The 27,312-nt window shown below is 36.2% G+C and overlaps 2 protein-coding genes across 4 annotated transcripts in view; both read left to right on the top strand.

Moving 5' to 3' along the window:
- The first annotated feature begins 1,143 nt into the window (after window positions 1–1,143).
- On the top strand, window positions 1,144–6,216 carry anxa1a (annexin A1a). Of its 3 annotated transcripts, none has more exons than XM_009301449.3 (13): window positions 1,144–1,265; window positions 1,736–1,838; window positions 2,105–2,189; window positions 2,295–2,389; window positions 2,470–2,583; window positions 2,814–2,904; window positions 3,605–3,684; window positions 3,872–3,928; window positions 4,997–5,090; window positions 5,187–5,282; window positions 5,617–5,675; window positions 5,778–5,900; window positions 6,031–6,216. In XM_009301449.3, exons 2-13 carry the CDS (start codon window positions 1,764–1,766, stop codon window positions 6,082–6,084), a joined length of 1,023 nt encoding a protein of 340 aa, XP_009299724.2. In that variant the 5' UTR covers window positions 1,144–1,265; window positions 1,736–1,763; the 3' UTR covers window positions 6,085–6,216.
- Window positions 6,217–8,116: 1,900 nt separating this feature from the next.
- mfsd3 (major facilitator superfamily domain containing 3) overlaps window positions 8,117–27,312 on the top strand; it is a 44,304-nt gene continuing 25,108 nt past the window's right edge. The window contains exons 1-3 of the mRNA XM_002661995.8: window positions 8,117–8,182; window positions 12,221–12,953; window positions 25,362–25,509. Coding sequence (XP_002662041.3) covers window positions 12,263–12,953; window positions 25,362–25,509 — 839 coding nt within the window. The 5' untranslated portion in view covers window positions 8,117–8,182; window positions 12,221–12,262. The remainder of the gene's footprint in view (window positions 8,183–12,220; window positions 12,954–25,361; window positions 25,510–27,312) is intronic.

Below are 27,312 nucleotides of genomic sequence, written 5' to 3'. Positions count from 1 at the left end.
CTGACAAATGAATTCAGTAAAAAGGTTCAGATAATGTGCTTGCAATATTGCATAAATGCCTCCATTTTACATACTTGAAGACATGTAGCCATATCAACAAATTTCACAGTGTGTACTTTTGGCAAAAGGGATTTCAGTTTCTGTTTTCTGCTAAACAAATGCACTTATGCATAGAAGTTGTTTAATTTTAAATTTAAATTAACATAAACTCTAAATAAATAAACTTCAATGTTTATAATATTAATTTAGAGTTTAATATATTTATTATAGTTTTATTACTTTTTTATTAATTGTTTTATTCTAACTTTGTTTATTTTTTATTCATTAGGTCATTTTTTTATTTCTTTAACTAATTAAAAAACTATTGGGATCAAGCTTTCATTGCTTTGTCCAAAAACAGAAATATCTATCAGCAACTGCAGCACCTTGTGTTTATTGTGTTCTTGCGCATACAATAAGAAAACATTCATTTAATTATTGCTTTACACCCAGATGCACTTCACTAAATTAACACACCTAAGATGATTAAATATGAAGTGAAATAATATAGTATGTAAAATGCCAGAGTATGTAAAATTATAGTTTCAATTAATTTATGTGTAATTTAAATGTAATCTGCTCTGAAATTACCTTGAATTTGTGATGAAAGCTCAAAATACATTCAACAAGAATTCTCAAAAAAAAAAAAAAAAAAAAAATGTCAGGCTGTAATGTGTAATAGACAATGTCTGGCTTTTGTTTACTATATGGCTGACTGTCATGCCACGGCTAAACAATAGGCATATGGCAGATCTATGGCAGGAGTTACTCAAATAGGCTAATTTTTAAAATGAAAAGAATCATAATTTCGCTAATAAACTATGTTTAATATGTGTGTCTATGACCTCTGTAAGATGGAGAAATTCAGCGGAGATTAATTTATTCACTTATCAAAGGATAAGTCTGAATCCATGTAAAATGCAACAGTTTTGATAATGGTGCTAATACGTCTTCAGCATCTCACTAGGGTATAGATTTATTTTCATGTTTTTTTTAAATATCTATTTGATATTAGTTCCCCTTTCATTTATCAAGGTGCCTGTTTAAAAGCAGGAAACAAATTACCGACTGTCTCTTTAAAAGAAGTAGAAGAAGAAACTATGCAGCCCACTGTTTTCTTTTTGGCAAGGTTGCCAGTGTAACGCGTGTTTAATAGGGGAAGGAGGAAAGTATTCAACGCCCAACTGCAGCGCAACACTTCAGTTGATGTTGCTAGGTGTGGTTCTGTGAGTATAAATACAGCTCAAATCTTTTCTCCTCGCTTGCTGTGCATTCGCTCTTGGTAAGTGGGGATTATCTATATTTCTTACCCTTCATTTAATAGCCAGCGTTGTCAGTTTGTTAAAAGATATAGAATTGTTGCATAGTTATAACAGCGTTGTTTTTATTTACTGAAAAGGGATATGCAAATGAGAAAATATTGCTGAAGAAAGTTATGCTACAATGTTACGCAATAGATTTCAGGACGTTTTTTGCACACTTTAAGCTTTAAATCTCGGTTTTATTTACTATTTTGTCATTTTCAGTAGCTCTTTAAATGTGCGACTTGTCAGACTTTACTGTGCTTTTTGTTACTCATGAACTTCCTATAAACTTTTAGAAGATCATCGTTCTCTTTAAAGTGTAGTTCTGTGATAAGTTTTCCTATTACTTTTTGATAGCCAATGTTTTTTTTTTGTCATATTCTAATATATAGGTTTAGCTGTTGAGTTCCAGTTGTCAACATGTCCTTCGTCAGTTCATTTCTCGAGCAGCTTGCCTATCAGGGCATGCAAGAGACCACAGTACAAGACATCACAGTAAGTTTGCTTCAACTTTCTGGAAAATCTGAGCAGTACCAGGCTGAATGAGTCAGCGATAGGAATGTACACCACTCCCCATTTTAGTCACATTCATCCTGTTATTTGCAAACGTTTCAGTATTTCTGTGCTTTTTTCCTAAGATTTGTTTCTTGATTTTTTTTTCTTTTAATTGAATCTGATTATTCAACTAGTCTACTATGAATGAGGAAGTAAAGGTTAAAAGTTTTTTTTTTTTTTTAAACTTCTGTCTGTCATGTCTTTAGGAGGTACAAGGAACGGTAAAGCCCTATGCTCAGTTTAACGCAGCTGCAGATGCAGCCGTCCTGGACAAAGCTATCAAAGCAAAAGGTATATGTATCTGTATTAATTCTGAAATATATATGAAACCCTTGCATGTCCAAACATTCTGTACAGTCATATGATTGCTCTATTGACAGTCAATTTTGCTCTCAGGTGTGGATGAGCCCACAATCATTGATACACTGGTCCACAGGAGCAATGCCCAGCGCCAGCAAATTAAGGCTGCTTACCAGCAAGCCACTAGCAAGGTATTATATTTTCTGCACCTGAAATGAACACAATATTACTTTCCATATTCTCGCTCATCTAACATGTCCTCTTCATACAGCCTCTAGATGTCGCTCTGAAAAATGCCCTGAAAGGTGAGCTTGAAGATGTGGTTCTGGGTCTGCTGATGACTCCAGCTCAGTATGATGCCTTCCAGCTCAAATATGCCATGAAGGTAATGTCATATTTGAAAATTAATAGAGCTGTGCTGAAACGTTGTTAAGAAAGTTAACATCTAGCCTAGAGTGCCATCTGTTGTTAAAACCAAGCTCAATCAATCCAAGAGAGAATCCCACTATATTTTGATTTGATATTATTTTTTTGCCACAGCTCTAGAATTTAAATATGACTTAACTTATTTGTTTTACTCTGTCTCCATATAAAACTACTATTTTTCATCTTCAGGGTGCTGGCACAACTGAAGATACTCTTATTGAGATTTTGGCCTCCAGGACCAATAAGGAGATCGGAGATATCAAACAGGTTTACAAACAAGGTAAACAATATTATGAGCCTGTAATCCTTTGCAGATGTTTGTGTCCTGTTATAGTTCACACATTCAGCAGAATTAGCCCAAACACACTTAAGAATAAAGGTTCTTTTTCAGCATTCACAATTACGAAAAAGATTCATTAAAACCTAATGAACCTTTGCAATCTACAAAAAAGTTCTTTATCACCGAAAATGTTCATCATGAGAAATAAGCAGTCCTTTTAAAGTAATTGTTCACTCAAAAGAATAAAAATTTTCTTAAGATTTTTTGTTGTTGTTGTTGTTGTTGAACACAAAAAAAGATATTTTGAATAATGCTGGAAGCCAGCAGCCTTTGACATCCATAGTAGTAAACACTTTGTGGAAGTCCGTTACATGTTTCCAACATTCTTCAGAATATCTTCTTTTGTGATCAATTGAAGTGAAGGGATTCTTTTTTGAAGAATTGATACATTTATAGTTGGAGATTCTTTGGGATACCATGGTTTTTTCTCTCAGAGTAAAAACCCTCTTTTGAAAGCTGTATTTTTAAGAGTGATCCTGTTCACACCTGCATGAAAGCTGCTAGTAATCCTGAAGATCTTGTTTTGTTGGTTCAGGTGTGTTTAATTATTTTTGGAACCAGAATAGGAGCAGAATAGGACAGCCCCTGGTTTTTTATTGGTTTTGTATTTTTAAAATGAATATATGACTTTCATTTATAGAGTATAAGAAGGACCTGGAGGCAGATATCAAGTCTGATACAAGTGGAGACTTCAGGAATGCCCTGCTTTCCCTCTGCAAGGTTGAATTTTCTAATATAAGATGATCTGTTTTAGATTACTCTGGTAGAATTTCTCAATTCTGCTTCTCCCAGTATTGCATATTTTGGAAGCCTTCCATATCAGACACATTGCATTCTGCAAGTAAAGTGATTTGTGACTTGAATCAGCACAAAACTCCATTGCTCAACTTTTTATTTGAATTCACAGGCTACCAGAAGTGAGGACAATATTGTGAAAGATGACTTGGCCGACAAAGACGCAAGGGTAATTAATAACATGTTATATTAGGTCCGGGTTCCCAAGGGTCATTAGTTTTCTGGAATACCATGATATTTTGAAGAATTAATTATTATAAAAATGTGCTTTTGTTTGCTTGTTTGTTTGTTTTACCTGTTGTTTTTAGGGTAAGGTTGTTTTTCACTGCCATTTTCATTTTTAAACTGGTAATTAACCTGTTAAACTGGCTGTACCAGTTAAAATACTATCTGTAGCAGTTTTTAGCTTTGTCTGCTAAGTGATCAACCAGTCCCTCCTGCATTTTGTAGGGATCATTTATGTCTAGTGGGCCTAAAATTGGGCGTCTTTTCTTAAATTTGAGCCAGTATTTTTGACATTTCTTGCTGTGGCTGAATGAATGTTGTGATATTATCACATAATGCATCTAAAACAGGTCACATACATACACATTCAGAAATAAAGGTACAAAATCTGTCACTGGGGCGGTACCTTTTCAAAAGGTACACTTTTGTACCATACAGGTAAACATTTCCACTTTCGTACTTTTAAGATTTACTTTTGTACCTTTAAGGTTTACTTTTGTACCTTTTAAAGTACTATGAGGTACACATTTGTACTTATTAATATGTACCTTTAAGGACCTGCTAGGAACAAAAATGTTCCTTTTGAAAAGGTACCGCCCTCACATTTTGTACCTTTATTACTGAGATTGTATGGAGGAGTGTCGCTCATGGTATTACCCACTGGAGGATCACTTTCTTTATGCAAATGCAATAATATTTGATATAAAACTATTTATTTCCTGGCTGGCCAAAATATGCAGTATATCTGCACCAGTTATAACAACTGCAAGCTCATCTGAATTTTGCGCCATTTGCTTGATTTAGCTTTAAATGTGGCAATCCCATAATCACAAAAATCTGGAGAGACTGCTCTACTCTATAATTCTTTATGTTCATTGTAGATTATGTAAGTTCAGCTTTTTAGTGAGGGAAAAGTAAGGGAGTTTGACATTTGTCTTAAAGTGAAAACCCTTATAGGATATTGTTTGTTGCTGTACATACATCAGTGTTGACCTCTCACTCTGCTCTGTAGGCCTTGTATGAAGCAGGAGAGAAGAGAAAAGGCACAGACTGTTCAGTGTTCATTGACATCCTCACTTCACGCAATGGTCCTCATCTGAGGAAAGGTATGGTTGACCTCCATATACCTGCAAACCAAGTGCAGCTGTCTTCTAATGTGCTTTGCTATTGATAATAATGTACTGTGTTTCTTTTATATTTAGTTTTTCAGCAGTACAACAAGTACAGTAAAGTGGACGTCGCCAAAGCCATTGACCTAGAGTTAAAGGGTGATATTGAGAGCTGCTTGATTGCTGTTGGTGAGACTCTGAAACCTTTATGGTTGTCTGTATTAGTAAATACTGCTTTTTAAATAGTATGAAGTACATTAATAAGTTCACTGCAACTTCTGACTGCAGAAATATTTTTTAGCACTTAGACATACTGTACCTTTTAAGTCTTAAATACTTCCTTATAGTATGAGAAGAATACTTTTTATGTGTACTTTCTACTTTAAGCTACAATTAACAGGAATGTTATTTGTAAGGCAGAGCTCTGAACAGTGAAACAGAAAGCAAAGTATTTGAATGATGTTTTGAATGGCAGAAATATTTTTGTGCTTACCTATGAGTGACTTGTCATCTTTTTCTACAGTGAAATGTGTTTCAAACAAACCTGCTTTCTTTGCTGAGAAACTGAATCTAGCAATGAAGGCAAGTGTGATTTCATAATTCAATGTCTAGCACTTGAGTTAAACTTTTAAAATGACAACTGATAACCTGCCAGAATCATTGAGTGTGACTTTATTTTCACAGGGCTCTGGTTACAGAGGCCAGATCTTGACCAGGATATTTGTGAGCCGCTCTGAGATTGACTTGGCCAACATCAAGCAAGAGTATCAGAAGAAGTATGGCAAGAGCCTCTACCAGGATATCCAGGTAATTATGTCTCATTAAACATTTTGTTACACATTATTCTCCTCAATATATAAACACAAAAAATAGCAAGTGGTATTATATGATCCTGCCTGTAAATATTAAGTGAAAGATTGTGTTTTGTTTGTTTTAGGATGACACCAAAGGAGATTATGAGACGATCCTGCTAGCATTGTGTGGCAATTAATTTCTGTCAAGAATAAATGCATACAGACGAAGATCCACCAGATGTCAATATATGCAATAAAAACCCCGTACAGAACAAGCAACTATAACAAAATGAAAAACTTTTTGATAAATAAAGATTCATAAGAAAGAATGTGTGTGTTCATTCATTTACTTTTCGGCTTAGTCGCTTTATTAATCTGGGGTCACCACATTGGAAAGAATCGCCCACTTATCCAGCATATGTTTTACACAGCGGATGCCCTTCCAGCTGCAACCCAGTTCTGGGAAAACCCTATAAATGCTCATTCACACACATAAACTACAGCCAATTTAGCTTATTCAATTCACCTGTACCGCATGTCTTTGGGGGAAACTGGGGGAAATCGGAGTACCCGGAGAAAACCCACAAAAACATGCAAACTCCACACAGATATGTCAACTGACCCAGCAAAGGCTCAAACCAGCAACCATCTTGCTGTGAGGTAATTATGCTACCACTGCGCAACTGTGATGCCAGAATGTGTGTGTGTCTGTAAATTTTGAATGTCTTCATAATGTGAGATGCAAGAAAATATTTGTAATAAATGCTCTTTAACAGGGTTTATAAACATACCTCCATAGAAAAGTATTTCTACTTTTTACTCTTATGATATTTACAGACTTGTAATTTAAAGCGTATCCAATAATTATTAATCGTTTTGTTTCTTGTCCCAAATTTGCTGGAGAATTTCTCACCAGTCAAAATTATTTTAGATACTTTTTGAAAAGTGTTGCACAATTAAAAGAACAACACTCAGATTTATGTATATACATAAAGTAGGAATGACTTGACAAATTTGAGATATGATTTTGAGATATTCAAAACGCATTTAATAGATCTTTAAAAAGTTTTTAGATTTTCAACGTCCATATTAATACCTCAAGGATACATATTAGTAGTACAAAAATGTTCCTCTTAAATTGTTTAGGTACTAATATATGCTTTTGAGGTACAAAAACGGACCCTTTAAGTACAAATGTGTACCTCTTGAAAATGTACCACCCCAGTGAACAGTATGTGTGTCTTATTAGACAAACACATTTTTTCCACTTACTAATTCATGCCCAATTGAGCCTTTCAGTTAAATGTGGGAAGTAGGGTACATCACGTTCTGACAGTAAACAAAAAGGTGTGTATTAGTACAAGCTCTTCTATTACATAAACATGTTGGGCTGGAACAGTAGGAATGTAAGGAAAGAGATTTTGACTATATGAGCATTTCGGATGTGACGTTTGCAGTATAAACTCAAAAAAAAAAAAATCACAAAGAAAGTATATTTTAACATTATATTAAAATATCTCTTTTCGTTTTCTAAAACTACTACCACAGAGTTATGGGATCAAAAAACATCCATCTGTAAACATTTTTTATATTTTTAATGAGGAAAATATGGATGGATATGGATATGACCAAAAAAGTTTGTGAGTTTACAGTATGCAACATAGCCTACTGTGTAGAAACTCTATGAATTGAACTGCACAGGCCAAAAGAGACAGTGCCCATCAAAAGGATAAGAGTCGGTTTGCTATAGAACAAAAAAATATTGATTTGATTTGATTTAAAATGTTTGCATTGAGGAAAAGGCTTTATGAAAGTGACAGATGTGAAATTGCCACTCATGTTACTTTGGTGAATCAAATAGAATTGCAAACAATGACAGAGACAGTTCTGAGTAAGCACTCAATACTTTCTTACACAATAAAATGCATAAACGGATTTACTATTTATGTAAAAACTTGTTTTTTTTCTATTGCAGATTTGGCATTTGCGTGAAATTGCACAAATGTGACATCTTAGCATTCCTTGCTCACTGAACACTTGAGAAAAAAGTACATCATAGTGTTATGTCATGTAAACAGGAACCTCGTCTTTCTCATTTTAGCTTTTGGTTGCAGTACAGTTTTATTGACTGGTGGCGCTGTTGATTTGTTGGCTGTGAACACTGTCAAAAGAGCTGCAAGTTGATTTGTTGAAGGAGTATATGACGTCACGCGCTCCCGCGGAAGTACCGAGTTAGAAAATAGAGGTTATGCTGCATCGAGCACCGCGGGTGAAGGATATTTACATGTAAATACAGTAAGTCATTTGCGCTACTTAATTTATGTACTTTGTTAATTTTAACATATACAGTTTTAATTGTTTGCTGTCCTAGAAAAGACTCTTTCAAACTAGAACATATGTTGTTGACAGTAATGGAATGTTTATGACAGAATGAAATCGTTCTTGTGCTTTAATGAGTATTATTATTATCTTGAGTTTCTAGCAGCTTTCAGAATGCTTAAAAAAGACTTTGAATGATATTATTAAGGATATCATCGTTTCATTAGTTATTTCATAAATATCCACCTGTGATATGTTATGAATGAATGACATGTGAAATGAATGAACCACTGTGTGTGTGTGTGTGTGTGTGTGTGTGTGTGTGTGTGTGTGTGTGTGTGTGTCTGTGTCTGTGTGTGTGTGTGTGTGTGTGTGTGTGTGTGTGTGTGTGTGTGTGTGTGTGTGTGTTTTATTGCAGACAAAACCATTGTTTTAAACAAGAACAAGTCAGCTTTGGTCTATTTTTGCATGACACATTCAGACATTAAAGAGACGTCTAAAACACGTATAAAAATAGATGCTTATTTTATTACTCGTACAGTACTCAGCATAAATTAATACACTCCATTATGAAAATGAATATTTTCAAAATTATCCATTTCTCAGTGAATATGGTATATTGGTGCATACAAACAGATTTATTAAACATATATATGTATTAAAACAATATTTTAGTCACAGAACATCTATCAAAATGGAAAGATAATACATTTTAATTCATGCAAAATATTACATTTTTTTTCTGTTACAAATTTCAACAAACATTTTTAACAAAATTGTATTTATATTTTGTTTCTCCCTATTTTTTGCTATTTTTGAATTTAAAAATATATATATTTTTCTATAACATATACATTTGGGCTACTAATTGTGAACCATATTGTAAGATATTTTGTTAGATTAGCTCCAGATTTGGCTTCAGTACTGACTAAACAAATGTATATACACAAATATAAAATTGTAAAGCATCCTATAGAAAATACTAATTTAAATAAGAGATTTGTCTGGGGGGTGTACTTATATATGCGAGCACTGTATGTGTCTGTTCTGTTGATGTCAGTTACCATACATTAATGTTGTTAGTATTATTCAACTTAAACTCCATCAAACCTTCCAGTTTAATTTATACAGTTGAAGTCAAAATGATTCTCCTCTAATTTTCTAATTCTTTTTCAAACATTTCCGAAGGGATGTTTAAGATGGGGAAGATTTTTCCCCAACACATTTTAAACATAATAAATAACAAATTTACATGAACTAATTTGATTTGTCTTTGCTTGATAACAGTATTTAATATTTTCATTCATTCATTCATCTTTATTTCTATAGCGCTTTTACAATGTAGATTGAGAAGTTCTAGTAAATTGAAACTGTGTCAGTCCAGTTTTCAGAGTTGAAGTTCACTTTAGTTCAGTTCAGTATGGCTTAATTTCCACTGCTGAAAGTCCAAACACTGAAGAGAAAATCCATCGATGCACAGCTCCACAAGTCTCAAACCAAGCAAGCCATTTGGCGAGGAACTTCATTAATTGACGAAGTGATGGAAAAAAAAAACCTTGAGAGAAACCTGCCTTAGTTGGGAATGACCATTTCTCCTCTGGCCTAACTTCTTGTGCTGTGGTTTAGGCGCCAGGGGGTGGAGCTTAAGGTTTTTTAGTTATTGAATAGATTATTAATAAGATAAGATTATTAATTAGATAATTATTATTATTAGTTATTTGAAGTTATTGAATAACAGCGGTTTGTTCTGTATCCAATCAAAAAACAAAACAAAAAAACCCAAATATATATCTTAAGGGGAGGTAATAATATTGAACTTAAACATTGTTTTTTCTTTTTTTGTTTTAGCTAATCTGAAATAAATAATACTTTCTCCAGAAAAAGAGAAGAAATTATAGGAAATACTGTGGGAAAAATCTGTGCTTTCTTAAACATCACTTGGGAAATATTTAAAAACTAATAAAAATTTCACTGGAGGGCTAATAATATCCCCTTTTACAATATATTCATAATGTTTTACAGTGGAGTTTTGTTCATATCTCATTGTTCATATCTCAACCTGGTTTATAAAGCTTTTTTGTTCCTTACAGCATGGTAAAAAGTCATTTGTTTTTATCTGTTCTCAGTTTTTTTATGTTGGAGTGGAAAAAAAAGATCTCTAAAAACCCTTAATAAGCCATCAACATGAATTTTGAAAAGTACAATAAATTAAATTCATTTTATTGGCCAGTCATTTGTGTGCTGCATGCAAAGTTTGTTTATCAAATCAGATGGAACCTTACTATCTTCATCCATACATCTCTACAAACGAATGCAGGAAGACAAGAGTAAAATGCCAACAGCCAATAAAAAAAAAACAATTTCTGCTGGACTTTCAGTCATTTGTGTTTTCAAATCTAAAGGTTTGCACTTTTACATAGTTTTTATTTATTTATTTAGCTCAAAAAGATATATTTTTCTGAGCTTTATTTTAATTTGATCACTATATAATAAAAAAACTGATATAATAGCATTTTTGCAAGTTATTTTGTAAGAAATATCATAATCGCAACGCTCATCAACAATATCACGTCACCCATTTTCTCAGTATGATGCAGCTTTATTATTAAGTCAATATGGAGGTAACTTTTAAATAGGGCTGGGTGCTTTTGACCTAAAATCAAAATCAAAATCTCGATTAATTGAACATTTTAATTCGATTACGAATAATGAACGATTATATCATTTAGGGCTGGGCAATATTCCAAAAAAAATGATAATAAAATTTTGATAATAAAATAAACATAAGTGTTAGAGAGACTCTGAAACTTGATAAATAAAATGTTGCAAAGTGTGTGCAATAGTAATGCGTATACTGAACAATCAAAGCAATCTTTAAAGTAAATCAACACCTGTAAGTTGTGAATAATAACTTTACAGTGAACCTCAATCTCTGTAAACTAAACAAATTATGATAATCAAATCTGAGTTTTCAAGTAAAGGAACTATCAATCATTATTCAAATACACACTGCAACATTACAAATTGTGAAGTTGAATGACTACATTACCCACTACGCTAAAAAAGCTAAAAAGTCACATGTGCGCCACTTGCACAACATGTACCCTTGCTTCCATCAGGCTTTGTCAAAGTTGTGTGCATTTTTAATAAAACTATAGCGCTTCATACCGGATTTTTTTTTATCGATATTGACAATGGTGTTTAGTCAATAAATATTGATACCGATATTATCACCCAGATCTAACTTCATTTATTTATTTTATTTTTCTGCCCTTATAGTTTACTGACAAATTTTGTACAGTAAATATACTTACATATTACAAATCAGAGATTTTAGAATGAAGGGTGCATTACTTAATTTTAAAATAGATGAAGGAAACATACATTATCTACTATCTATGACAATTTTATGAACATCAGTGTTGAACAACTGAAAATAAAACACACATTGCCTGAAATGAACAGTCACTTTTTTTCTTATAAAACAGCAAAAATAAATAACTTGCACTTTTGGAAAAAAAAATATTTTCAATGTTTTTCATGTTAAAAGTAGAAAATAAACAGCATCTCTTCTTAATAAAATAACCTGTATATCATGTAAATAATATTTTAAACAGTGCATTTCTTGCATCTTTTATAAACAAATCATTTAATGGAAATAATCATTTTATTGCCATAAAAAAAATGCCGCCTCAATGCAGCTCTGGCGCAGCTACTAATCATCGTCAATGTACTACAAACGTGTAACGTGTAGTTTTTTTAAGAGGTGGTGTATGTGATCGCACGAAAGCTGCGCCAGACTCTACCAGTGTATTCAACGCAGAAGTATAAATCAGCCTTAACAGAGCAGGGTCACATGACTCCACAGGAGGTAGGGAAAGTAATTTAAAAACTTGATCTGGAAAAATTTGATTAATTATAGGTTCTGAATGTTGATTTCGATTTCTTTTTCGACTAATCACCCAACCCTACTTTCCAAATCCATATCACTCACTCAATTCATGTCTATTACAGAGTACAGCCATGAGCTGAGGCTCCCCAAACCAGCCTTTCTCCATGATGAACGACAAGCTGGTGTTCCTGGGTCTGCTGTACTTCATCCAGGGCATTCCCTATGGCCTGCAGTCGTCCCTGCTCCCGGTTTACCTGCGTGGTGCTGGTCACTCTCTCACCCGCATCAGCCTCACCAAAATCCTCTACTTCCCCTGGGTGCTCAAGGTCCTCTGGGCCCCTCTGGTGGACCGGACAGGCACCAAACGCTGCTGGTTGGTGGGCACAGTGGCGGGTTTGGCCATGACCTGTTTGTTAAGTGCCACCATCACACCCGATGTTCAGTACATGAGTGTCGCAGGCTCTTTGCTTGCAATGAATGTGCTGGCATCTGTACAGGACATAGCGGCAGACGGAGCTGCAGTTCGGCTGCTCCGAGGTCAGGGAGAGCTTGGTCTGGGCAACACGGTGCAGGTGGTGGGCTATAAAGCCGGGTCTGTGTTTGCTGGAGGGGGGCTCCTGGCTGTGATTGATGTTGCAGGCTGGGGATGGATGTTTGCTCTGCTGGCCTGTGTTTACGGTGGTGTCGCTCTGTTCGTTTGGGGAGCCCCGGTGTTGGATGGAGAGCCGGCGCGGGGACAGGGAGAAGGACGGAGAGGGTCAAAGGATGTCATGCAGCCCTGGAAGGTGTGGAGGAAGCTGTTATCGGTGCCAGGAACAACATGGACGATGTTCTATGTCCTCACGTACAAGTTGGGTAAGATGTTTGATATAATTTAACATCAATTGAGATTTTGGAGATGATAGCATTTCTATTTTGGTGAATAATTTGACACATGCCTACTGGTTTGTTATTGTGCATCAGATTTACACTATTTTCAAAGAGAAACATTTCAAATTGCAACCACAACAGAAATAGGAACTAAATATTTGAGATTATAGAGACAAAGTAGTTGTTTATATACAGGTGAAGTCAGAATTATTAGCCCCCCTTTGATTTTTATATCTTTTTTAAATATGGCCCAAATTATGTTTAACAGAGCAAAGACATTTTCACAGTATGTCTGATAATATTTTTTTCTTCCGGAGAAAGTCTTATTTGTTTTATTTTGGCTAGAATAAATAAATAAATAAATAAATTTTTTCGATAGTCTACAGAACAAACCATCGTTATACAATAACTTGCCTAATTAACTTAACTTGCCTAGTTAACCTAATTAACCTTAAGCCTTTAAATGTCACTTTAAGCTGAAAAACAGTGTCTTGAAAAATATCTAGTCAAACATAATGTACTGTCATCTGGGCAAAGATAAAATAAATCAGTTATTAGAAATGAGTTATTAAAACTATTATGTTTATAAATGTGTTGAAAGAGGCTCTGTTAAACAAATTGGGGGAAAAAATATACAGGGGGCTAATAATTGCCGGAGGGGGGGGTTTGGGGGGGGGAGGGGGGAGGGGGGGGGGGGGGCGGCTAATAATTCTGACTTTAACTGTACATGCATTTTCAGAAAACGAAATACAATAAAATAGTATAGATCAACAGAATAATAAAAAGAGAGAATGTGACCATCTCTTAGTTACATACACATACACACATCTTCACTATACTATTTACACTATACTATAAGGAGATAATGTAAGATTGCAACTACAAAAAAAAAAGAAGCAAATACTATAAATATCTTTATATACATACTTTTTCTGATAAAAAAACACCTTTATACTATAAAACAAACATTAAAATATTTAACTTACACTCAAATGATAAATCAGGAGAAAGTGAGATGTCTTTTAGTTGGTCTCTTAGTGATCACTTGCATAAACACTCATTTATCTTCACTTTAAGCATCACAGCTGTAAAAGTGTAATACATCTTTACATTTTTGTCCTGTGCAGTCTTTTGTATAATCAAAAAAGAAAATCTGAATAATAATGATTTTTTTCTCTCATTCAGTGTAACATGGAACAACAATATATACATTAAAACATCAGTTTTTTTTTACTTATTTATACCTTTATATATTTTATTAAGTTCAGTTCAGAATAACTTTGTGGTTGGACTTTAACAAAAATATTTAGTTGAATATTTGGCCATATTTTATTATCAGAAAATGTTTTGAAACATAAATTTTTTGTAAACTTGCATTTGCTACATTTTCTAATATGCTATACACTCTTTCAGAACAGTGAGATGGACAAAACATTATTTATTTTTGAAAAAACTAATTTCCTTTTGTAATTCTGTAAAAGAAAATGATCAGGTATGCCTTTCTGAAAACTATTGTTAGCCAACTAAGGTCGCAAGTTCCATTGTTACAAACATAGTTTGTTGACTTGCCATTTCCTAAATCCATTGTGTCAACGAACATTCGCAAACTGCGTCGCAAACTTGTATGCTTAGAGCTGTTTAATAAAAGGCATTAAAGTCATCTCTCATAGTTGTAATTTGCTTTCAAAGTATTTTTACAGTTCAGTTTTAGGGATCTTCAAGTTTACAACTGCGTTCCCTTCGCAGTGCACTTTAAAAACCTTGATGTTATTTTGAACACAGCTATGGGTCATGATGAAAACTATAGGTGACCTGTTATTTAAAAGCGGAATTTATGTTACGTCTCCAGAGCAAATAGCATACGTTATTGCTTTAAATTTATAGTAGGTTATTTATTAAGTATCTGTACTGTATATGACATGAGACTGTTGGTTAGAACTTTCTGCTGTGGTCAAATTGTATAAGTAGAATTTTCAAAAAATACAAAATAAATAAACAATATCCTGCTTAATAATGATAATCATCATTAATATTATTATTAAAGTAGGATTTTTAAAATTTCCTAATAAATTCTAAATATAAAATTTCATTTCTTAGCCTCATTATTTATTTATTTATATGATTTATATATGATATTAGAATATGTAGCTTTTGTAAGTGTTTTTATGTTTTAGAACAGAAAATTTAATGTTCTCAATATTTGTTAAGAAAACACAAGGCCTAAATGTTCCATTTACATATATTTTAATTAATATTGAAAACGAGTGTATGTTTTTACCGAAACTAATATTGGATTCTTTTTCCAAACGATGCATCGTACTATGATAGTTCAGCCGCGAGTTATGTTGTTTGGGAAACGCTCCCCAGGTTGTAGATATTTTTAGATCTGAGTTTTAGTTTAGGTAATGTGCTGTTTTGCCACAAGATGGCAGTCTTGCTCTTTTTCCATGCTTACTGTCACAGTATTCCCAATGTTTTAGAAGCTGCTAAACATCAGAAAGCGATAACGAGTTAGCACATCTTGTTCTTCAGTACGTCTGTACCTGAAACTAATATTGAAATCTTTTATTTACCTTTAAAATTGTATCCATGATGAGCCAACCTTCTGTGCCATGATTTAAATCAAGATATAGACATAAATAACAACTTATGAATCACTTTCAATGAACCGAATGTGGTGTTTGGCACCAGAAGGGGATTATGGCCAGATTAGAGTGTCTTTGTGTCTGTGCTGTTTTCATTGAAAACTGAATTCATTTTTTTTTTTGCTACACTGTTTACATAAATGTGTATTGTTTGTGTCACTTCATTTGTGAGTAATTTCAAATCATTTCATCTGTGAACCGAGCTTTGTATGGCATGCTTGTGTGTTTGTGCATATGAGTATGTGTCGTCTTTGGCAAAGTGAGAGAGGTGGCACTGTAATCGGATGAGCTCCAGCAGACAGGACAAGCGGCAGCCCCCCTCTTAATCTGTCTTATAAGGTTTCTCCCCATGATCATGATTATGAGCACTACTAAACAGCTCTCCGTATGACACCAAACCGGTTTACTAATTTTGAACAACTTTCATTTTAAAGTGTGTTCAAAAAATCTTCCCCTTTTTGCAAATCCAGATTTCTTTGTCATTTTTAAACATTTTTCAAATGAAATACAACCAGTGGAAACAAATGTACACTTCTTAAATTAAGTTTAGTTTCATGTTTCACTTTTTATATGAAACATACTGTGAATTCACAGCAAAAACAATGAAGACAACATCAACAGCAACAACAAATAAATATATTTAAATGCATCTCAATATCCTTTACAGTTTTTTAATAATGTAGATGACATAGTTTGCTGTTGTTTTAACATTTACATAGTTGAATTGATTTCAAAAGAATGTTTCACAAATGAACCACGTTATGTTGCTTATCTTCTAGTCTTTCCACTTTTGACTCACAGATTGTAACCACAGTGTGTTACGTATAGTCTCAGTCCAAGCTTTGATAAAGGGTGACTGGGGGGACAGTGGTGGGATGGAGGGGGCTGTGATTGAACCAGACGTGGAGCTTCCCTGGGAAGAGTCCAGCTGGAGGCGGGAGTGCACTTGTGGGGGTTAAAGTTGGGATCTGTATGGGACTAGAAAGCCACTTTTGCACTGTCTCTATCTCTCTCTCTCTTTCTCTCTCTCTCTCACTCTCTCACTCTCTTCTCTAACTATATACACATAACACACACGTCTATCGCCTGATGCTACCCTCCCTCTGTCCCGCACAGCAGGAGCCAGGGAAAGAAGGGGCGCATGGGGGATGGAGGGGTGACGCGAGCAGGAGGCAAATATTTTCCAGAGGGAACGCAGAGGACTGCAGGGGGGATGAATTAATGAACACCCACCACATGGTCAGCTATAAGAGAGAGAAAGAGAGATGGTGGAGTGCAGGGGGCCATGGGGTATGATGAGAACATGTGATGGAGAAAAGACAGAATTCCGAACGAAGATGAGTAAAGTATGCAGTGTCTTTAAGCTGACCTACATTGTTTTCCCATTGTCTGGACCATTGTGTAATTAGGGTGTGAGCATTAAGATGCATTCTGTTTAGATACGTGAGCTTACGTCTTTGAATAGGAAGCATCTCTGTTCCCAATCCATGCCATCATATCTTTGCTCACATTCTCATAACGAATGGTGCAAGTGATAGTTCTCCGTACTTTTGTTTCATTCGAACAATTATGTCATTGTGTCCCAGAATAGACCTTTGCGTATTCCAACCTCAGCGGTCCGTAGAGAATTAGTGCTGGGCTTGTTGTTGGTTGGTTGGTTTACAATGGAGTTGTGTGACTTGCTCATGTACACGCAGATGCAGATACACACGGCACAGTGATCTACAGTACATGAACTAGGAGGGGCCCAGGTTCCTCAGGCTGTTCTCATGCTGAAGACTCTGGGGACTTTGAGATGTATCAGGGTGCTGGTTTTAGTCAGCACCACACACTCTTTGGCTATTGAAGTTGTTCACCAGTTGAAAAGCATCTAATCATATTCCTTTGGCTTAGTCCCATATTTTTCAGCGGTCGCCACAGCGGAATGAACCCCCAACTGTTCTGGCATATGTCGCCACTGGCTTGCTTGGTTTAGGACTTGTGGAGCTGTGCATCGATGGATTTGCTCTTGAGTGTTTGGACTTGCAGCAGTGAAAATTAAACCACAAGTGAACTGAATTAAACTGTACTTCGGCTCTGAAAACTGGACTGACAGTTTTAAATTACAGAACTTCTATGTTGAGCTGATTTGAGACTATCTACTTTGTAAAAGTGTTATAGAAGTAAAGATGAATTGAACTGAGTTTTATGCAGCGGATGCCCTTGTAGCTGCAACCCAGTACTGGGAAACACCCATACACTCTTGCATTCCCACACACTCATACACTAAGGCCAATTTTGTTTACCCAATTCACCTATAGGGGTGAATACATACAAGCATGGTGAGAACATCCACACAGAATTCCACACAGAATTGCTAAATGACTCAGAATTGCTAAATGACCAGCGACCTTCTTGCCACTGAGCTACATCATTTAAAGCTGTGTATGATTAAATTGCATTCTCATATCACTTTAACATTGCTTTTATAGTAGCTTTTCCACTGTGCAGTATGGTACGGTATGGTTTGACACATTGTGGTTTGCTTTGGTTTTCATTGTACCACTTAAAGTCCTGAAATACTTTTTCATTTAGGTCCATCGTCTTGTTCTTTGGCTACCAATGAGAGGAATGTCTGGAACCAACCAGAGGAAGTCGTGTGAACCAACAATACAGCAGTGGCTGTTGATATTTAAATAAAGTGGGTGTATTGTATCATGTTACAAATCCAATGATACTGCTAGTGGCTATTTTCACCAGTCAGTGATCAGCAGTGTGTATACAGTACATCACGTTATGATAACGGTATGACTCATTTGGAATCTCATCCAAAGTGATACTAAACAAGTAGTGCTAGATTAGCCCACAAAAGTGAGCTGTACTGAACCAAACTGCATCGTAACATACAGTGGAACAATGCCTATATAGTTCCTCAGCTGCTGGTGCCTGCATTTTGCATTTGCACAATAAGATCTAGGAACTCTTGTAAAGTTTTACAAGAGAAAATTTAGTTTTTGGGGACCTCTCTGGTTGCTAGTGCTTATATACAAGCTTTAGCATCATAAGAAATTATTCACAGTTCCTAGAACTACTGACAAATACCTGCTTTTTTGTGTGATCATACTAGACAATTTAAGTACTAAGGCATTCGGAAGAACTTACTCACCTCTTATATCTGAACAGAGTTTTATCTAACACAATTGGAACTACAGTGGCATATAATACACTAATTGGACGAATTCATGCTAGACATAACATGGCCACAGGATTCCAAAATTTCAATGCAGATTAAGAGAAGGCTAATTAATTTACCTAACACATTTGTCCGCAGTGTTGTGTTTTGTTTTTCAACCTTGATGGCATTCAAACTGTCGTTCTTTTTTCAATTGCATATTTCATTCATACACGTGGAAAACATGCAAACTAGAAATGCTAGCTGACACGGTGTATGGACTTGTGTTACTTTATTATTATTATTATTATTGCATTATGACCTTTTTTATTGTGTTTTTGTCCAAACCATGACCATATAAGGTAAAACTAAAAAAATTGAACCCACGACAAACAACAATAACAATTCCCATCATGGGGTCCTTAATTCTCTAGTGATTTTGTTGTATGTTGCACTTATCATCACTGTTGGTTGACTAACGTCACTTCTAAGTTCCTGTTGGCATAGTCGATGCACTAGAAACATGGCCCTTAAAAGTCCATATGAGATTTCCACTATATTTGTAGTCCTCTAAAGCCATGCAGCAGTCTTGTCTGAGAAGGAACTGAGGACTCTTTATTTTATTGAATCAGTTGATCTAATTCTCAAAACCTGTATTCAGGAATCAAACAGATTCATAAATCAAATTCAGCTTAATCTGATTGTAGACGTTAACAACCCACTGGATGGGAAGATCTCAGTTGAATAATCACATTGTCAGTCTGCTTATCACACAGAGCCATTATAAATCATGTGAACTATACTAATACATTACTCTGCTTGATGTTCTTTGAGACTTGAAAGCTCCATTCCTTATTCATTGTAATAGCAAGTAAAATTCTATTTCCACAGCAAAAAAAAAATTAGTTTTAGGACACGTAAAGTTGATGAACACATTTATCAGTGACAAATATGTTTGATATACAAACAAATTCCTTTTGTATGGAGAATTTTGTAATAAAAAGATTATTTGGGAATGCTTTGCAGTGTTTTTTAGTGTTTTTGTCACATGTATTTACTAAAGACATAACAGTAAACTACACATTTGTATGGTGGCCGAGAGAACTTAATGTGATGTAATTTTAGAAAACGCATGCATTTACAAAAAAAGGCAGCAAATTGAGAAAAGATATTCATCAATTTGACAGCAAACGTGCTGCAAATCGTCACAACGCAAGCTCATTTTAAAAAAACACGTTGCATTTTCACACAATGCAAACAATTAATAAAACGTGCTGCATTTTCTTACAGCACAAAGGAAATGTTTCAAGGAGACCCTGAAACGTGATGGACCCAGTTATTTAGGTTGTAGTTATTTAGGCTAAAACATACTAAAGACACTGGAATCGGGATATTAAATTAAACAAACAAAAACTCACCTTTCAAAGATTACCTACAACTTTACTGAGCAATAGTCATGGCACGGCGGTGTTCGTCACGGTTTTGGTTCCCCATGAAACATTTGTGTTGTGAGAAAATGCAGCACTTTTTGGTAAATTGTTTGCGTTGTGTGTAAATGCAGTGCTTTTTTTTTAAATGTGCATTCGTTGTGAGGATTTGTCAAAAAGATGAAGATCTTTACTTAATTTGCTGGTGTTTTTTGTAATTGAATGTGTTTTATTGAATTGCAGCACATTAAGCTCTCTTGGCCACTTTGCATTTGTATTATAACTGTAAACCCATTATATAATATAAAGTACATTTAATATTAATTAATATTACATAATACTTGGAGTTTGCATGTTCTGCCTGCGTTCACATGGGTGTCCAAAGACATGCGGTACAGGTGAATTGGGTAAGCTAAACTGTTCGTAGTGTATTAGTGTGATTGAGTGTGTGTGGATGTTGCCCAGAGATGGGTTGCGACTGGAAGGGCATCCGCTGTGTAAAACATATGCTGGATAAGTTGGCAGTTCATTCCGCTGTGACGACCGCAGATTAATAAAGGGACTAAAAGGGACTAAGCCAAAAAGAAAATTAATGAATGAATGAATTACATAATACTGTAAAAAGAAAGTGTAACTGATCATTTTTTTATAAAATATCATCTAGAACAACTGTACTGGATGTGTTTGTATAAACCAACAATATTTTTTTGTAATGTGAATGAAATATAAGCTGTGTATTAGAAACTCACACAGAATGTTATTGACACAGTAACAGGCATTTGACATTTTGGCTTTTACCTGATATGGTCATGGTTTTAACAAAAGCTCAATTAAAAAAGGCTGTAATGCAATAATAATAATATTAAAAGTAACATAAGTCCATACACTGGGCCACTTGGCATTTTTTGTTTGCATGTTCTCCCCATGCTCAAGTGGGTTACCTCTAGGTGCTCTGGTTTCCTCCACAAGATATGCGCTATACGTGAATTGGGTAAACAAAATTTTCCGTAGTGTATTTATCCATTGAGTAAAACATATGCCTGAATAGTTGATATATTCCGCTGTGCCGACCCCTGATAAATAAGGGACTAAGGCGAAGGTGAATGAATGAATGAATGAAGTCCATACACAAGTTGATAGTCAATAATAGGGGTTGAATAGCTTTTCAGATTTCGGTTTTAGAATATGGCAGAAACTTTAGACCTTTCATCAGGTTAGTTCAATCACCACATATTGTGGCACATTTCTTTCTTTATTTTCTGTCATAAAGAATCCATGTCATCCTTAATCTGTTGTCCAATTTTCAGTCTGTTCCCCATTATCTATCATTATCTATCTATCATAGTTTACAGAGTCAAACTAATACAGCATCTCTCTCTCTCTCTTTTTTCTATCGCTCTCCCTTTCTCCTCCCAGTGCCTCCCCTCTTCTGCTTTTCTCCACTGTGTTTTTGTGGATGTCTAATGAAATCCCATGTGAAATGGACAATTGTTGCTCTGAGATTATTTATAGACATAAATAAGCAGCCTTGTTGTTTGTTTTCAATCCCTGCTTAAAAAATAATTAGTTTGAAGCAGCGTAGGAGAAAAAAGACTGAGGCAAAACGCTGAAGCGCATGTCTAGAGCTCACATAGAAATGATCTTCCCCGCCGTTTTGTATACATTTAAACTACCATGTTGACAGTATGCACACTATTTCTACTGCAATGTCTCTCTCAGATTCACTTTTAAATTTTAATTGTGCTGTTTTAGTGCAGATTAATAGTATTTTTATAAGATGTAAGAAAGATGCACTTTACAGAAATGTAAAAATTAGGAAACCACTTGAAATTCTCAGTTTCTCTAGATTTTATTTTGTTTTGAGCAAATGTAATTTTTGTTATTTTCTGCAATCTTCTGATGACATTTCTTCTAACTCTATTATAAAACAGAGAGTAGCCTACTGGGTTAAAACTGGAAGGACATTCACTGTGTAAAACATATACTGGACAAGTTGGCGGTTCATTCTGCTGTGGCGACCCCTGATGAATAAAGGGACCAACCAGAAGAAAAATTAATGAGTGAATGAAATTGGCTGTAGTTTATGTGTGTGAATGAGTGTGTATGGATGTTTCCTACTGGGTTACAGCTAGAAGAGCATGCGCTGTCTAAAACATATGCTGGGTAAGTTGGCGGTTCATTCCACTGTGGCCGTTGTGTATGTGTGTGAATGAGTGTATGGATGTTTCCCATGTTCATTCCGCTGTGGTGACCCCTGATGAAAAAATGGACTAAGCAGAAGGAAAATGAATGAATATTACCTTTTACTAATAAAACCCACCTAATAAGTCCAGTTTATCCAGGAAAACAGAATTTTCAAGTGGTTCCCATAGCTGTGTATGGGAATGACTGATGCTATATTACTTCAAATAAAACTGTCAATTAAGGTTATGCAGGAACTAAATGTAGCATTTTTCATACAAACAAAAATTAACTATAACTGGCTGTTTTGACATTTAAAACAAAAACAATATATAAGCAAACAAATAATTTTTAATGTTTGGTGTCATTACTAAATGTGCTTGGCATGCAGGCTATACTGTATGTTTTATCCTTATGTAAAACTGCAACCTTATTGCTTGAACGCATCGGACCTGGGTTGCATAGCTGCTTAATATGAAGAAAAGATGTGCTGAATGTGAAAAACGAGTCCCATTGTTCATTGTTGCCACCACATTACAGACTTTACAACACCCTTTACAAATTTAGTTCTACTGTCAGACTCAATCCCCCACAAAGAAAGCGACGTCAAAGAGCTCACGTGGCGCTGTCAGCGACCGTAGCAGAACTCCGGCAGAAGCGTCTGATTTTTGATTTGATTTTCTGTTTTTGTTTCTCACCGGTTTCATCCCGGGGACCCCGGAAGCGCAGTTTCTGTTTGACGGCGGTCTCAGAGCTGTCAGTCAGCGGGCTGTCTCGCTGTCGAACTGAAGGCAGACTCCATAAATAATGACAATGCCGTTAAATAATACACGGCGGCAGGTTACCGAGGCCTCCGTGCTCCCGCTATCATGCAGCGACACAGGACTCGTCGCAGTGTAACGGCAACCATTTCAATAGCAGCTTTTGTTTTTGTCACATTTGTCTGAGTTTAAGTGACTAACTCTCAGAAAATAATAAAAAGACTGGAAGGCAATGAAGGCAACTGATCCTTTATGGAGTAAAGTGCGAAAACATGGCCTCTGCTCAGGTTATCACTTACTGGATTGTCCGTTAACAAGTTAAATTTACCATAAAGGGATAGTTCACCCCAAAATGAACATTTACTCACTATTTACTCTTGCTCAAGTGGTTTCAAACCATTGTGAGTTTTTTTTTTTTTTTTTTTAAGAAGAAAAGCAAATACTATGAATGTCAATAGCTGTGTCTCATTTTAGAGGCTGCATCCTCCTTAGGATGCATTCGAAGAGTGCTGTGTCATCACGTCCTGATAAAGGCTGTCACATTGTTTTAAAAATTCAAAGGCTCCCTCAAATTCAGCCTCAAAATGCATCCTTAGTTTCCCAGATGAAGGACACAACTGCTGAATCCTTTGCGGCCTCGAACTTTACAAGATTCATTGCACGGAATGAACTGCGGAATGAACTGCCAACTTATCCAGCATATGTCTTACGCAGTGGATTCCTTTCCAGCTGTAACTCATCACTGGGAAACATCCATCATCAATACTCATTCACACACCTACAGTACGGACTATTTAGTTTATTCAATTCACCTATACCACATGTCTTTGGGCTTGTGGGGGAAACCGGACCACCCAGAGGAAACCCACGCCAACATGCAAACTCCACACAGAAATGCCAAGTGACCCAGCCGAGGCTCGAGCAAGCAACCTTCTTGCTGTGAGGCGTGTTACCCACTGCACCACCGTGACGCCTCTAAACACGTTAAAAACAAAGAGTATGAAATGTCTTACAAAAAGTGATTTTATAGACAGTTTACATTTTCATGTACATGTATTGAACAAAGGAATATATTTCCAGCATTTGTAAACCTTGTTTTGCCTCCAGATTACTTAACGTAAGTTTTGAAATCACTTTGTAAATAAGTCATTACAATTTTTATTACTGCTTATTAATGGCAGCTGTTAAGATAGCTCTGTGAAAATTGCCTAAATTGGCTCGGTTCGGCCTTTAAAGTCAACATCCTTCAGAGTATGCAGCCTCTGAAATGAAACACAGCTGGCTAATGGTAGCGGTTTTAAGCATTTTTTCAAAATATCCTCTTTTACAGAAGAAACTTAAACAGGTTTGATGAGTAAATGATGACTGTCAAATCCCTTTGTGCTTGTTATGATCTGTGGACAATATAAAAGATAGTTCACCCGAATCTAAAAATGTATTAAACTTTTACCTACTCTCAAGTGATTTCTCACACTATGCTATCTGAAACGTGCCCAGGCCCGTTTCCAGGATAGTTTGAGATGTGTGAGTGCTCTGAATCGGGCTCGGGCACGGTTCACCCTGGCCCGGTTGGAAGAGGTGTGCCAGTGCGTGGTTCACTTGAGCTCAGACGTGACTTTTAAGGGACTGTTTCATATGAGTTTATTAATCATTCTTACTGTTTAATGAGCACAAACTGTCTTAGATTATTAATGATGACAAACCCCTCATTGCACGACAGCTGCACCTTCAGCAAACCTCCTAATTCCTGCAGCATGAGGACTTTATGATTGTTTATGAGCGTCAAAAGTGGCTGATCTGTTTGGTGAAATATTTGACTGCATGCCACTGCTTATCAAATGACTAAAACGATATAAAGAAATGTCCACTGTGCAGAGCGAGAGGGCTTCTTACTGAACAGTGCATCATTGATGACGTTAGTGTGCTCAGACCCAAATGTGGTGTGAGTGCGGGCCGTCGGGGGAGATGGGAGGGGGGACAAGTGTGCTTCAGCCCCATTCAAGGCAACTGTACATAGTTTGAGTACATAGTTTTATTTTGGGTCAACTGTCCCTTTAACCCCAGTTTTCAGAAAAGTCTGATGCAACGTGATAAGAGAGAAACACATTTTCAATAATGTGGTCAATTTTTTTGTGTCTGAAGTTCAGAGTTTTCTAAGAAAAAAGAGCATTTACAATGACCAAGCTGCGTCTGTATGTGCTGATGTAATCCTGTGTTTTCTTGTGCAGGTGAACAGGGGGCGATCACCATGTTTCCTCTCTTCCTGCTGGACCACCACATGACAGCCAGAGAGCTGGGGGTCTGGAATGGGGTTGTTGCCATGGCCTTTTCCATCTGCGGCTCGTCAATTGGGGGATTTTTGCTCTCTCAGTACAGGTAGGGAGTGTGTTTTGTTGTTTTGTAATAAAATGATGGTGAAACTGACTGCGTTGAAGCTGCAACACCCTTTTCCAGCCAAGTCACGCTTTGCCATTAATGTTGCAGGAATGGTGTTGGGAGCCTTTGTTCTTTGGATTCCTCCTTGCACCTTTTTCTAAACCCCCTCTTGCTTTATCGGTTTCTTTAGCCCACCATCGCTCTGTGAAAGAAACGTGGCCCTTTTCTTTTTCTCAGTGTTTTCTCACTATATCTCTCCACCCATCTCGGCCCCAGGCGCGAAAGAGGGAGAGGGAAAGAGATAGAGTGTGTGTGTGAGAGATAGAAAGAGAGATAGTAATGGAAGTAAACACAGCCTTTTGTGGGAGTTGAGAGTAAAGCAGGCTCAGGTGTGAGCTGAAAGGCCTCCAGGATGCATAAGGTTGAACTTCTTGAATAGAGATGTACTTGATGCTGATATGATGCCCTTGTCTACTGAACTGAGTTTCTTTTTTTTACCAGTTATGTCTTGTAATAGTTAATGTAGGAGTTTGGTTACCTGAACTGTTCCAGGAGCAGTCAAAGTGGCTTATCTACCTCAAGCCATATTGGCCCACAAACCCATGCACAGAGGCACGTGGATAGTGGATTTTGGAGAAAGACAGGTGCAGTGCTTTCTGCCTTTATTCCATTGCAGACTTAAGGGCAGACATTTTTGAAGGCAGAGTTTAAAGTGAAGTGATACTCCTCATAGTGGCCTGTGTAACCCTTTCTTGAGGCTGTTTTGCTTTACGTTATGACTTAATGAAACATTGCATTGTATTGCAGTTTTACACTCTGATGGAATGCATTATATGGATTTTTACATTGATGCTTACCTTGGGTATGTAGTGTACTTTGGTTAAAATGATGTAATGTTTGTCTGTTAATAGACTGAAAGTAACGTCACCCATAGTGTGCTGTTTATGCTAGGCTGTGTATTTACACCTGATAACAATGCACTTTTTGTTGCATTAAATTTAATTTACTCACTCACTCACTCACTCACTCACTCACTCACTCACTCACTCACTCACTCACTCACTCACTCACTCACTCACTCACTCACTTTAGCTTAAGGCAGATTTATACTCCTGCGTCAAGCGCTCGCGTATGGTCTGGCGCAGCCTTCATGCGGCTGCATAGCCCCAACACAATCTCATGGCAATTCGTAACTTTTTGATTTAGTGGCTAATTCGTATGAATTCATACAATCTAATTCGTACAATTTAGTACCATTTGCTCATCTCTCAATGACGGTTGGGTTTAGTGGTGGGATTAGGTGCCATGCCTCCTTTTTCAAATCGTACATTTTCATCTGACTGAATTCGTATGAATTAGCCACTAAACTGGCGAAGCGTAACATACTGTTTTCTCGTGAGATCAGGCTGATAGCCCTCACCATTGCTGACGCTGATGTGCACCCCTGAAAAATTCTAACTACACGTCGCAGTGACGTGCAGGTCAAGCTCTGTGATTGGTCGGCTTGCTAGTGGTGACGAGTGAGGGCGGTAATGAGAGCAGCAAGCCCGATGGAGCGGGTGTGTACAATTGTCGAGTCCCGTGAAGGAGCTCAAGATGGAAACTTTTGTTTTGTGTTGACCTTAAGATTAAAGTTTTTGCACGTCCGCTGGTTCCCGCCTCTGAATGAGCTTGTACATTAAGGTAGCATTAAAATAAAAGAGAAGAAACTCGACAGAGAGGAACATAAAAACATCACTGCCATCTAGCGTTTGGAAGTGTTATTGCAGAGCAACACCAAAAGCACTATGTGCAAGGCAGGTG

The sequence above is a fragment of the Danio rerio genome, chromosome 5 (assembly GCF_049306965.1).
Source record: "Danio rerio strain Tuebingen ecotype United States chromosome 5, GRCz12tu, whole genome shotgun sequence".
NCBI classification, from domain to species: domain Eukaryota; kingdom Metazoa; phylum Chordata; class Actinopteri; order Cypriniformes; family Danionidae; genus Danio; species Danio rerio.
The sequence above is the reverse complement of the archived record's forward strand: the minus strand, read 5'-3'. Positions and strand labels throughout refer to the sequence as shown.